Genomic DNA, 14,859 nt, shown 5'->3' on the forward strand with positions numbered 1-14,859 from the left:
AGTCCACGGCTGTAGCTACCTCTGTGTCGGCAGTCGCTCGTCCATCCATAATTGTATACCACCTACCCGTGGTTTTTTTTTTTCTTTCTTCTTTATACATACTACTATAGTAGCTTACTGTAGCAGTCTGCGGTGCTGCTGAGCTGACAGTGTCCAGCAGGTCCGTCATCAGTCATTACATAATAAATATATATACCTGTCCGGCTGCAGTACTAGTGATATTATATATATATATATTGATTTCATCTCATTATCATCCAGTCTATATTAGCAGCAGACACAGTACGGTAGTCCACGGCTGTAGCTACCTCTGTGTCGGCAGTCGCTCGTCCATCCATAATTGTATACCACCTACCCGTGGTTTTTTTTTTTTTCTTCTTTATACATACTACTATAGTAGCTTACTGTAGCAGTCTGCGGTGCTGCTGAGCTGACAGTGTCCAGCAGGTCCGTCATCAGTCATTACATAATAAATATATCTACCTGTCCGGCTGCAGTACTAGTGATATTATATATATATATTTATTTCATCTCATTATCATCCAGTCTATATTAGCAGCAGACACAGTACGGTAGTCCACGGCTGTAGCTACCTCTGTGTCGGCAGTCGCTCGTCCATCCATAATTGTATACCACCTACCCGTGGTTTTTTTTTTCTTTCTTCTTTATACATACTACTATAATAGCTTACTGTAGCAGTCTGCGGTGCTGCTGAGCTGACAGTGTCCAGCAGGTCCGTCATCAGTCATTACATAATAAATATATCTACCTGTCCGGCTGCAGTACTAGTGTGATATAATATATATTGATTTCATCTCATTATCATCCAGTCTATATTAGCAGCAGACACAGTACGGTAGTCCACGGCTGTAGCTACCTCTGTGTCGGCAGTCGCTCGTCCATCCATAATTGTATACCACCTACCCGTGGGTTTTTTTTTTCTTTCTTCTTTATACATACTACTATAGTAGCTTACTGTAGCAGTCTGCGGTGCTGCTGAGCTGACAGTGTCCAGCAGGTCCGTCATCAGTCATTACATAATAAATATATCTACCTGTCCGGCTGCAGTACTAGTGTGATATAATATATATTGATTTCATCTCATTATCATCCAGTCTATATTAGCAGCTGACACAGTACGGTAGTCCACGGCTGTAGCTACCTCTGTGTCTTTTAGTTGTGCCTATTAAAATATGGAGAACAAAAATGTTGAGGTTCCAAAATTAGGGAAAGATCAAGATCCACTTCCACCTCGTGCTGAAGCTGCTGCCACTAGTCATGGCCGAGACGATGAAATGCCAGCAACGTCGTCTGCCAAGGCCGATCCCCAATGTCATAGTACAGAGCATGTAAAATCCAAAACACCAAATATCAGTAAAAAAAGGACTCCAAAATCTAAAATAAAATTGTCGTCGGAGAAGCGTAAACTTGCCAATATGCCATTTACCACACGGAGTGGCAAGGAACGGCTGAGGCCCTGGCCTATGTTCATGGCTAGTTGTTCAGCTTCACATGAGGATGGAAGCACTCAGCCTCTCGCTAGAAAACTGAAAAGACTCAAGCTGGCAAAAGCACCGCAAAGAACTGTGCGTTCTTCGAAATCCCAAATCCACAAGGAGAGTCCAATTGTGTCGGTTGCGATGCCTGACCTTCCCAACACTGGACGTGAAGAGCATGCGCCTTCCACCATTTGCACGCCCCCTGCAAGTGCTGGAAGGAGCACTCGCAGTCCAGTTCCTGATAGTCAGATTGAAGATGTCAGTGTTGAAGTACACCAGGATGAGGAGGATATGGGTGTTGCTGGCGCTGGGGAGGAAATTGACAAGGAGGATTCTGATGGTGAGGTGGTTTGTTTAAGTCAGGCACCCGGGGAGACACCTGTTGTCCGTGGGAGGAATAGGGCCGTTGACATGCCTGGTGAAAATACCAAAAAAATCAGCTCTTCGGTGTGGAAGTATTTCACCAGAAATGCGGACAACATTTGTCAAGCCGTGTGTTGCCTTTGTCAAGCTGTAATAAGTAGGGGTAAGGACGTTAACCACCTCGGAACATCCTCCCTTATACGTCACCTGCAGCGCATTCATAATAAGTCAGTGACAAGTTCAAAAACTTTGGGCGACAGCGGAAGCAGTCCACTGACCAGTAAATCCCTTCCTCTTGTAACCAAGCTCACGCAAACCACCCCACCAACTCCCTCAGTGTCAATTTCCTCCTTCCCCAGGATTGCCAATAGTCCTGCAGGCCATGTCACTGGCAATTCTGACGAGTCCTCTCCTGCCTGGGATTCCTCCGATGCATCCTTGCGTGTAACGCCTACTGCTGCTGGCGCTGCTGTTGTTGCTGCTGGGAGTCGATGGTCATCCCAGAGGGGAAGTCGTAAGCCCACTTTTACTACTTCCACCAAGCAATTGACTGTCCAACAGTCCTTTGCGAGGAAGATGAAATATCACAGCAGTCATCCTGTTGCAAAGCGGATAACTGAGGCCTTGACAACTATGTTGGTGTTAGACGTGCGTCCGGTATCCGCCGTTAGTTCACAGGGAACTAGACAATTTCTTGAGGTAGTGTGCCCCCGTTACCAAATACCATCTAGGTTCCACTTCTCTAGGCAGGCGATACCGAGAATGTACACGGACGTCAGAAAAAGACTCACCAGTGTCCTAAAAAATGCAGTTGTACCCAATGTCCACTTAACCACGGACATGTGGACAAGTGGAGCAGGGCAGGGTCAGGACTATATGACTGTGACAGCCCACTGGGTAGATGTATGGACTCCCGCCGCAAGAACAGCAGCGGCGGCACCAGTAGCAGCATCTCGCAAACGCCAACTCTTTCCTAGGCAGGCTACGCTTTGTATCACCGGTTTCCAGAATACGCACACAGCTGAAAACCTCTTACGGCAACTGAGGAAGATCATCGCGGAATGGCTTACCCCAATTGGACTCTCCTGTGGATTTGTGGCATCGGACAACGCCAGCAATATTGTGTGTGCATTAAATATGGGCAAATTCCAGCACGTCCCATGTTTTGCACATACCTTGAATTTGGTGGTGCAGAATTTTTTTAAAAACGACAGGGGCGTGCAAGAGATGCTGTCGGTGGCCAGAAGAATTGCGGGACACTTTCGGCGTACAGGCACCACGTACAGAAGACTGGAGCACCACCAAAAACGCCTGAACCTGCCCTGCCATCATCTGAAGCAAGAAGTGGTAACGAGGTGGAATTCAACCCTCTATATGCTTCAGAGGTTGGAGGAGCAGCAAAAGGCCATTCAAGCCTATACAATTGAGCATGATATAGGAGGTGGAATGTACCTGTCTCAAGCGCAGTGGAGAATGATTTCAACGTTGTGCAAGGTTCTGCAACCTTTTGAACTTGCCACACGTGAAGTCAGTTCAGACACTGCCAGCCTGAGTCAGGTCATTCCCCTCATCAGGCTTTTGCAGAAGAAGCTGGAGGCATTAAAGGAGGAGCTAAAAGGGAGCGATTCCGCTAGGCATGTGGGACTTGTGGATGGAGCCCTTAATTCGCTTAACAAGGATTCACGGGTGGTCAATCTGTTGAAATCAGAGCACTACATTTTGGCCACCGTGCTTGATCCTAGATTTAAAACCTACCTTGGATCTCTCTTTCCGGCAGACACAAGTCTGCTGGGGTTCAAAGACCTGCTGGTGAGAAAATTGTCAAGTCAAGCGGAACGCGACGTGTCAACATCTCCTCCTTCACATTCTCCCGCAACTGGGGGTGCGAGGAAAAGGCTCAGAATTCCGAGCCCACCCGCTGGCGGTGATGCAGGGCAGTCTGGAGCGACTGCTGATGCTGACATCTGGTCCGGACTGAAGGACCTGACAACGATTACGGACATGTCGTCTACTGTCACTGCATATGATTCTCTCACCATTGAAAGAATGGTGGAGGATTATATGAGTGACCGCATCCAAGTAGGCACGTCAGACAGTCCGTACTTATACTGGCAGGAAAAAGAGGCAATTTGGAGGCCCTTGCACAAACTGGCTTTATTCTACCTAAGTTGCCCTCCCACAAGTGTGTACTCCGAAAGAGTGTTTAGTGCCGCCGCTCACCTTGTCAGCAATCTGCGTACGAGGTTACTTCCAGAAAATGTGGAGAAGATGATGTTCATTAAAATGAATTATAATCAATTCCTCCGTGGAGACATTGACCAGCAGCAATTGCCTCCACAAAGTACACAGGGAGCTGAGATGGTGGATTCCAGTGGGGACAAATTGATAATCTGTGAGGAGCGGGATGTACACGGTGATATATCGGAGGATGATGATGAGGTGGACATCTTGCCTCTGTAGAGCCAGTTTGTGCAAGGAGAGATTAATTGCTTCTTTTTCGGTGGGGGTCCAAACCAACCCGTCATTTCAGTCACAGTCGTGTGGCAGACCCTGTCACTGAAATGATGGGTTGGTTAAAGTGTGCATGTCCTGTTTATACAACATAAGGGTGGGTGGGAGGGCCCAAGGACAATTCCATCTTGCACCTCTTTTTTCTTTCATTTTTCTTTGCGTCATGTGCTGTTTGGGGAGTGTTTTTTGGAACGGCCATCCTGCGTGACACTGCAGTGCCACTCCTAGATGGGCCAGGTGTTTGTGTCGGCCACTAGGGTCGCTTATCTTACTCACACAGCTACCTCATTGCGCCTCTTTTTTTCTTCTTTGCGTCATGTGCTGTTTGGGGAGTGTTTTTTGGAAGGGCCATCCTGCGTGACACTGCAGTGCCACTCCTAGATGGGCCAGGTGTTTGTGTCGGCCACTAGGGTCGCTTAGCTTACTCACACAGCTACCTCATTGCGCCTCTTTTTTCTTCTTTGCGTCATGTGCTGTTTGGGGAGTGTTTTTTGGAAGGGCCATCCTGCGTGACACTGCAGTGCCACTCCTAGATGGGCCAGGTGTTTGTGTCGGCCACTAGGGTCGCTTATCTTACTCACACAGCTACCTCATTGCGCCTCTTTTTTTTCTTCTTTGCGTCATGTGCTGTTTGGGGAGTGTTTTTTGGAAGGGCCATCCTGCGTGACACTGCAGTGCCACTCCTAGATGGGCCAGGTGTTTGTGTCGGCCACTAGGGTCGCTTATCTTACTCACACAGCTACCTCATTGCGCCTCTTTTTTTCTTCTTTGCGTCATGTGCTGTTTGGGGAGTGTTTTTTGGAAGGGCCATCCTGCGTGACACTACAGTGCCACTCCTAGATGGGCCAGGTGTTTGTGTCGGACACTAGGGTCGCTTAGCTTACTCACACAGCTACCTCATTGCGCCTCTTTTCTTCTTCTTTGCGTCATGTGCTGTTTGGGGAGTGTTTTTTGGAAGGGCCATCCTGCGTGACACTGCAGTGCCACTCCTAGATGGGCCAGGTGTTTGTGTCGGCCACTAGGGTCGCTTAGCTTACTCACACAGCTACCTCATTGCGCCTCTTTTTTTCTTCTTTGCGTCATGTGCTGTTTGGGGAGTGTTTTTTGGAAGGGCCATCCTGCGTGACACTGCAGTGCCACTCCTAGATGGGCCAGGTGTTTGTGTCGGCCACTAGGGTCGCTTATCTTACTCACACAGCTACCTCATTGTGCCTCTTTTTTTCTTCTTTGCGTCATGTGCTGTTTGGGGAGTGTTTTTTGGAAGGGCCATCCTGCGTGACACTGCAGTGCCACTCCTAGATGGGCCAGGTGTTTGTGTCGGCCACTAGGGTCGCTTATCTTACTCACACAGCTACCTCATTGCGCCTCTTTTTTTCTTCATTGCGTCATGTGCTGTTTGGGGAGTGTTTTTTGGAAGGGCCATCCTGCGTGACACTGCAGTGCCACTCCTAGATGGGCCAGGTGTTTGTGTCGGCCACTAGGGTCGCTTATCTTACTCACACAGCTACCTCATTGCGCCTCTTTTTTTCTTCTTTGCTTCATGTGCTGTTTGGGGAGTGTTTTTTGGAAGGGCCATCCTGCGTGACACTGCAGTGCCACTCCTAGATGGGCCAGGTGTTTGTGTCGGACACTAGGGTCGCTTAGCTTACTCACACAGCTACCTCATTGCGCCTCTTTTTTTCTTCTTTGCGTCATGTGCTGTTTGGGGAGTGTTTTTTGGAAGGGCCATCCTGCGTGACACTGCAGTGCCACTCCTAGATGGGCAAGGTGTTTGTGTCGGCCACTAGGGTCGCTTAGCTTACTCACACAGCTACCTCATTGCGCCTCTTTTTTTCTTCTTTGCGTCATGTGCTGTTTGGGGAGTGTTTTTTGGAAGGGCCATCCTGCGTGACACTGCAGTGCCACTCCTAGATGGGCCAGGTGTTTGTGTCGGCCACTAGGGTCGCTTATCTTACTCACACAGCTACCTCATTGCGCCTCTTTTTTTCTTCTTTGCGTCATGTGCTGTTTGGGGAGTGTTTTTTGGAAGGGCCATCCTGCGTGACACTGCAGTGCCACTCCTAGATGGGCCAGGTGTTTGTGTCGGCCACTAGGGTCGCTTATCTTACTCACACAGCTACCTCATTGCGCCTCTTTTTTTCTTCTTTGCGTCATGTGCTGTTTGGGGAGTGTTTTTTGGAAGGGCCATCCTGCGTGACACTGCAGTGCCACTCCTAGATGGGCCAGGTGTTTGTGTCGGCCACTAGGGTCGCTTAGCTTACTCACACAGCTACCTCATTGCGCCTCTTTTTTTCTTCTTTGCGTCATGTGCTGTTTGGGGAGTGTTTTTTGGAAGGGCCATCCTGCGTGACACTGCAGTGCCACTCCTAGATGGGCCAGGTGTTTGTGTCGGCCACTAGGGTCGCTTAGCTTACTCACACAGCTACCTCATTGCGCCTCTTTTTTTCTTTGCGTCATGTGCTGTTTGGGGAGGGTTTTTTGGAAGGGCCATCCTGTGTGACACTGCAGTGCCACTCCTAGATGGGCCAGGTGTTTGTGTCGGCCACTAGGGTCGCTTAGCTTAGTCATCCAGCGACCTCGGTGCAAATTTTAGGACTAAAAATAATATTGTGAGGTGTGAGGTATTCAGAATAGACTGAAAATGAGTGGAAATTATGGTGTTTGAGGTTAATAATACTTTGGGATCAAAATGACCCCCAAATTCTATGATTTAAGCTGTTTTTTAGGGTTTTTTGAAAAAACATCCGAATCCAAAACACACCCGAATCCGACAAAAAAAATTCGGTGAGGTTTTGCCAAAACGCGGTCGAACCCAAAACACGGCCGCGGAACCGAACCCAAAACCAAAACACAAAACCCGAAAAATTTCAAGTGCACATCCCTAGTGTCTGGGCGTTCGCTGGGTGGGTGTATGACGTCAAATCCGGACAAGAATAGGCTGAAGTGATCGCAGGCGCTGAGTAGGTTCAGAGCTACTCTGAAACTTCACAAACTGTTTTTGCAGAGCACGGCTGCACATGCGTTCGCACTTCTGCTAAGCTAAAATACACTCCCCAGTGGGCGGCGGCATAGCGTTTGCACGGCTGCTAAAACTAGCCAGCGAGCAATCAACTCGGAATGACCCCCTTAGTCGCAATGCGATGCAACTAGAATGCACCAGAAGACTGCGTTCATTAATTTGACATACAACACTTGTACAGGTTGAGTATCCCTTATCCAAAATGCTTGGGACCAGAGGTATTTTGGATATGGGATTTTTCCGTAGTTTGGAATAATTGCATACCATAATGAGATGTCATGGTGATGGGACCCAAGTCTAAGCACAGAATGCATTTGTTTCATATACACCTTATACACACAGCCTGAAGGTCATTTTAGCCAATATTTTTTATAACTTTGTGCATTAAACAAAGTGTGTCTACATTCACACAATTCATTTATGTTCCATATACACCTTATACACACAGCCTGAAGGTCATTTAATACAATATTTTTTAATAACTTTGTGTATTAAACATAGTTTGTGTACATTGAGCCATCATAAAACAAAGTTTTCACTATCTCACTCTCAGTCAAAAATGTCCGTATTTCGGAATATTCCGTATTTCGGAATATTTGGATATTGGATACTCAACCTGTATATCTGTGTGCGGCTGAGTCTCTGAATCACTACACGAAGTGCTACTATGCAGCGGGCGTGTACGGGGCCTGGCAGCTCACTCATGCCAGGCATCTGGCATTGCGTGGTTTATTGAGGCTAGATGTATGAGGACACATCGATATCTCACATGTCACTTAGGGGCAGATTTATTAAGCCTGGTAAAGTGATAAAGTGGAAGGTGATAAAGTACAAGCCAGTCAGCTCCTGTCATTTTTCAAACCCAGACTGTAACATGGAAGTTAGGAGCTGATTGGCTGGTGCGTTATCACCTTCCTCTTTATCACTTCAGGCTTAATAAATCTGCCCCTTAATACCATTATGTCACCACCTAACAGAATAATTTACCTTTTTCCTTGTCATTTGTTTGTCAGGTTCTTCAGATGACAAAGAGCCACTTGTTCCTACATCATTGGGTTGTAAAGTCAGCGGCATTTCGAAAACAACGTTTTTTACACCTAAAAAATCAGAGACTGTTCAGAGTCTAATTAACAGTCACAAATAAAAGTGTTAATTATTTTTAAATGCAATACTTTTCTACACACCAATCTCTAATAAAACATTTTGCTAATCAGTTATATCTACTAAAAAAACAGATATCTACAGCATAATGCATGGTTTAGTTATGCATATAGGAAATTAGGAATGTTTACAAAGACATGGTCATAGAGTTCATTTCTATCTCCATTAATTGCTATGTTAGAAATTCACCTATCGCTATGATTTATTAATAAACTGTTGATACTCAGCTGCCTCGGCAACACTGGCCAAGAGCAGAAAGGCTTAACCTACCTCTTTCCTGGAGTAATCACTGGGGATATTCTAGCCAGGTCATACAGGCACAGTGAAACTGAAAGCTGTCACCAAGTGACAACAAAAACACACACACACACACGCAGTGCAAACGCTAGGCCGCCACCCTCTGGGAGTGTATCTTAGCTTAGCAGAATAGCGAACGAAAGATTAGCAGAATAGTGCTGACATTTTTCCAAGCAGTTTCTGAGTAGCTTCAAACCTACTCCTACCTAGTGATACCTTCAGTCTGTTTAGTTCCTGTTTTGACGTCACAAACACGCCCTGCGATCGGCCAGCCACTCCCCCGTTTTTCCAGGCATGCCTGCGTTTTTATCTGACACGCCTGCATTATTTAGCACACTCCCGGAAAATGGACAGTTACCACCCAGAAACGCCCCTTTCCTGTCAATCACTCACTGATCAGCAGTGTGACTGAAAAGCGCCGCTAGACCTTGTGTGAAACTGCATAGTTTTGTGTGAAAGTACTTTGCGCATGTGCACTGCGTACCATATGCATGCGCAGAACTGCCGATTTTTAGCCTGATCGCCGCGCTGCGAACGAAAGCAGCTAGCGATCAACTTGGAATGAGGGCCGTTATTTCTTCCGGTCAGCCATGCTGCACATCAACCAGAAGATATCGCTATGGATGCAATGTTAGATCGCGCCGTCGTTCCCTGTATCGTGCAAGTGTGTAGGCACCTGCCAATGAAGGGTCCCATTGCCCATCGTTCTGGTGTGTATCTGGCCTTAGTGCTTCAGTATTCAGCCATGTGTGTTTCTTCTGCAGGTGATTGATACTTGTGTTGCATTGTTATGCTTTGGGAATCACACAATGGGCCTGATCCAGTGTTGAACGCAAATTGTCAGCATTACTTTGCATAAATTCAGCCCAGTCGCCCTGAGGCAAGCTAGTGTTTGCCTTCCCCGTCCCCCCAAAAAAGGAAAATAAACATGGTACATATATATATATATATATATATAAAACTACCCATCTGTATATACAAACATACACGTGCAAACACACTAGAATAGAATGTGAATATGTTTCTATTGGGCCTGTTTACTAAAGTCAATTTGCAGTATCTACACAAAAATACATTTTAGGGGCTATCCACCCATTTACAGTATCCAATGAATGTATCTGCTCAGGTCCCCATGTTTTTGCTTGCAAAACCAGCACTCTGTTATATTCAAATGGCGTTAGCCGCTGTACCTTATGGGCTACAGATAGCAGAAAGTTCTGGCTCCCCAGCACTCTCCACAGTACCACTGAGTGGGAAGTGAAGGGATCACATTAACAGACCCTTTACTTCTACTACACCACATGTATGGGCTCCTTTCCCAGCCCTTGTCCCTGCTGGTGTTTTTAATACATGCGGGCAATAATTAATTTCTTATCGCCGTAATGCAATAGGGATGTATGTGCATATACAGACAACCACACACATCTTGTACACGTAAAGCTTGGCTGTTTAACAGTACAAATCTGCTGTATACCCCAAGCGGCCAACCAAAAACAAAAGTTCACTCTTGACCTACTGACTTACATTCACATGGCTTATTATGCTGAAATATTAACCAAAATTCAGCGTTAGATGAAAAATCTACTACTTGGTGTGAATATTGTTTTTCTTATTATTTTGTGGAAGTTTTTATTAATCTTTTAAAATAGGATCACCTGGTTTTGCTTAAATGATATCAAAGTGATTAAACACCAAAGACACCCCTATTAACTAGCCTCTGCTGCCTCTGGGCTGGCACCAGGTCACGTAGGTGGGCTGTTTATGGAGGGATACACCTTCTGACTTCTCCCTCTCCTACTGGTGCTGCACCCTCTCTCCTTACTGCCGTCCTGGGTCTGACGGGTTTTGCTAGGGTGGAGCGGGCTGTGGATAGCACAGCACAGGCCCTAGTCTCCCAAGCACTGTTTGCAGAAACACCGGATGAATGCTGGGTGACTGCGGAGATTCAAAGAGGAGGAACCTCCACCGACTGCACATCCTGGCTCTCATCCTTGTTGGACCTCATACCTGTTCCTTTCACCTCTACCATACACCAGCAGCTGGTCACCATTCACAGAGCATTGCGGGGGGTAGGACCACTGTAGGGGGCCCTGCCCTCTGGATGATTGCTGCAGCTCGCAGCTTATTCCCCTACCCGTAGCTGCAGACTTTGCACAGTGATGTGGGTGGCTGTGTTTTGCAGGGTACGATCAGGGATCTGTCTCTGTGTGACAGTACCCTCTGGGGCCATTATTACAAGTGGGACGAATATTGCAGTCACTGCCTGGAGCAATGGGGGAGGAGCTACTCAGGGCTGGCACCCTGGAGACAGGAGCCTCCATTGTCTCTAGTAGTATAAATATGTATATTTGCATTATCCAGACACTTGTTTTGCTGCTCATCATCGTCATCATCAGTTCTCACTTTTCATCAGGCTATAATTGGTGAATACGGTAAACCTGGAAACAGGCACAGTATATCTCTGTCCAACTCTGCATAGATGATAGTTGTGTATGGGGCAGATGTACTAAGCCTTTGAGAGTGATAAAGTGGAGAGAGATAAACTACCAACCAATCAGATCCTAACTGTCATTTTTCAAACACAGCCTATGACAGTTGGGAGCTAATTGGTTGGTAGGGTATCTCCACTTTGATCATTCTCCGAGGCTCAGTACATTTCCCCCTATTACAGCCAAACTGAAAGGCTGTATCACCCATACTTTTGTATGCATGACTGCGGACCATACACAGGATGAACACATGCAAGATACACTGCACAAACAAACATCTCAGCATCAGACCCAATGTGATGGGTTTCCTTAAAGAAGAAAAATCAGCCAGCGTTAGAAACCAATTTGATTAGTGCATGTAGCATAGATGTACTAAATGCAAAATTCCTAAGACAAAATAAAAGAAAGACAAATTTCAGTCTCATTCAGAGATTTTTATAAAGCAGTTTTTTCCCATAGTGCAATTGATAATATGGTATTTCTGTGATTTTATACTCACCACTAGCTTCTTCAGCAATAACATAAGAATCCTCAGTTCTTTCTGGTAAAGGTGGCGGAGAAGGTGATCTGTCCCTTGTTTTTTCTACAATATAGAAGCCTTAGTTTAGTTGCTAGTTCACGTCACTGCAAGCTATCAAAGAGTCATACATCCAAAAATTATATTTTGATAATTGAACGCATGTAATTAAAGGGATTGCCCATTTTCTGTCTGACATGAGGCCAACCAGGAGACAGACCATGCTGTGCGTCAACTGCTGTAGGAGGACTCAATCTGTGTAAGAGGCTGAATAGAGCGCTTCTGTTATGCAGTACTGAGTGGAACTGAATATGCTATGTGGTACATGTGGATAGCGCAAGTACATAAAAGGGGGGGGGGGGTAGATTATCTAAAAGTATCCAGACTCTTTAGTCAGGACTGTCTATAAAATTATACGTTAGTATCTGACTATGGGCCTGATTTCTGTTTTTGCCCCTTTCAGTTTGGTCCACAATGACATGTCCCTTCATCTTCCCTTCTGTTCTTTCTACTTCCTTTTCTTTCTCCTTGCTTTTCTTCTTTCTTTTTTTTCTTGTTCAATTTGCCCTATTTTTCTTTTTCAATATAAAACTTGAGGTTCTATGTATGCAATCTACAATATTGTTGTTTCATTCTATATTACTTGCCGATTACATCATCCCGCTTGATATGCTTTCACATGTATTCGGCCTAACTTTTTTCGTACCTTCTGTCTCATTACACGTGATTTATTTTTATATATGCCACATTTTGATTACACAACGTTTTGTACTACTATGGGCATTATCCAATTAGCCACGGCAATTTACCATGGCTAACTCACTCGTTTGGGGATATTCTATTAGCTCCTATGCCAGAACTTTTCAGAGGTTTAGTTTTGCATTCCTGATAAGAAGCACTTTATTTTGTGAATCAGTGTAGTGAAAACACATAGGTCAACGGCTTTTTGCTGACCCTACATGTTTGCGCATGAAAAAGGGTAATTATTTGCACTGAAAAAATGGGCTACTATATAATTCGACTGTCTGATAATCGGCCATTGTGATAAAAGCCTCTTTTTTACATGCAAAAAATTAATGTGGCAAATAGGATACCCCTGAAATGCTAAAACGTAATAAAAATAACTTGGGGAAAAAAATACTGTTGCATGATAAAAGGGCAATTTTTAAAGTTGCAAATGCATGTTGTCCATTCAAGTGGACACGTGTAAAACTTTTTATTTTATTTTTATAGTCCATTTATTGCCGGTCCATATAGAAATCCATATGGGGACACAGAAAAGGTCATTAAAATCCAATTTAAAATTACTTTAGGACCACCCCTTAATTTATTACAATTTTAATATTATTCCCCCAAAAATTACTCCATTCAACCTCTACTGCATCATAGCTCATGTGAGTGAGCGGTAATGTCCGAAGTCATGAGAGCAATTGTGACTGTCTTTATTATTACATGTGATACTACAGTTTTGAGAATGACACAAGTATTCACTGCTTCAGTGTTTTTAGACCTTTATGTCAGATGTTACTAAGGCAGTGGCTCTCAAACTGTGTTCCGTGGCACCCTGTGGTGCCTCAGGACACATGCAGGGGTGCCTAGTATTGGTGGTCCAGGACCATCTCTGCTTTGCTTACATACTGCCATCAGGCTACCTTCGGCTTGCTTGCACCTCATGTCATCTGTCTGTCGCCCCTTCCCACTAGATTGTTAGCTCTTCAGAGCAGGGCCCTCTTTCCTCTTGTTGTCAAAGCACTCTTCTCAAAACATTTCACTCGCAGCTCTCTCCTACTCAGAGACCATCTTTACCCACTTTTTCTACTGCTGGTAAAGGCTCAACTCTATCTATGGCCGCTAGCCCCAAGTAGTACGGTGATTACTCCCTCGCTACTTACATCTTAACTGTATTATGTTTTGAGAATTGTGGTGCTCTTTGTTACCTGTACTCTATTTTTGTTATTTATTTACTGTATTGCTAAGTTTTGTCTCCCTGTATTGTCCTTTGTATGGCGCTGCAAAACACTTGAGGCGCCTTATAAATAAAATGTAATAATAATAATAATAATAATTCAAATTGATTATGGTCAATGTAATAGGCAAAACTAGTGCTGCTGGCTGTCAATCAGGGCCGTAACTACGTGTGTGCCAGGTGTGCCTGGCACACAGCGCAGTTGCCCTGAGGGCGCAACCAGGGCCGTCTTAACAGCAGTGTAGGCCCCTGGGCACAGCAATGCACTGGGACCCCTACCCATCCTCTAGCAGTAGGGGTCGGGGGTGCTTCAGCGGCAGCTTTGATGTACCGAGTGCGGTAGTAGGTGTTCTATCTTCCACTCAGCATGTATGACCTGGAGCAGTAATTTCTACTAATTACTCCTTTACTGTGCAGAGGGGGCTAAACTGTAGAAGGGGGCATTGGGATGAATGAAGAAGCCCTAGTACATGACTTCCAGGGAGATAAGGGGTGTTTAATACGTAGGGGAGGGGTGGATAGTGGAGTGGGCTTAATATTTATCAATTTCTGGTGGGAGGGCAGCTTGCTTGACTGCAGATATCTCAAGTTCCTGAAAATTTATTTCTTAGCTTTGAATAGGATTAAAAAAAACTAGAGAGTCTCACCTTTCAGGAGGTTCTGGGGACTTGGGGATCAAAGTTCAGGACCAGAGCAATTCACCAATGAAATTCTAAAACTGCATATTAGGCGTGTGGAGCTGGAGCAGTGACCAGCTCCTTGAAGGCTGATATCTCTGGTTCTGGGCATAGTACAGACAAGTTGCCAGTGTACACCAAAAGGGGAGAGTCCCAGCTTTAGGATTATACTCAGAAAAACTCTAAGCCAGACAGAACCCGAGATATCTGGCTAGGAAGAGCAATTAACAGGTTTGGATGGGGACCACTGCTTTCAAGTCGGATATCTCCGGTTCCCCATGGCCGATTTTCAAAAATCTGGTGCCCCTGGAAAGAGGGGGCCCTCAGCTATCAGCCTAGGACCCTTATACTCCTGGGGCC

General features: G+C 45.5%; 1 protein-coding gene across 3 annotated transcripts in view; it reads right to left on the reverse strand.

Annotated features, from left to right (window-relative positions):
• PTPN22 (protein tyrosine phosphatase non-receptor type 22) overlaps positions 1-14,859 on the reverse strand; it is a 386,022-nt gene that overhangs the window by 17,467 nt on the left and 353,696 nt on the right. For all 3 annotated transcript variants that reach the window (XM_063955409.1, XM_063955411.1, XM_063955410.1), the window contains 2 exons: positions 11,839-11,922; positions 8,380-8,489 (listed from right to left, as the gene is read on the reverse strand). In XM_063955409.1, the coding sequence (XP_063811479.1) occupies positions 8,380-8,489; positions 11,839-11,922 (194 nt within the window). The remainder of the gene's footprint in view (positions 1-8,379; positions 8,490-11,838; positions 11,923-14,859) is intronic.

The sequence above is a fragment of the Pseudophryne corroboree genome, chromosome 2 (genome assembly GCF_028390025.1).
Source record: "Pseudophryne corroboree isolate aPseCor3 chromosome 2, aPseCor3.hap2, whole genome shotgun sequence".
In the NCBI taxonomy this organism is placed as follows: Eukaryota; Metazoa; Chordata; class Amphibia; order Anura; family Myobatrachidae; genus Pseudophryne; species Pseudophryne corroboree.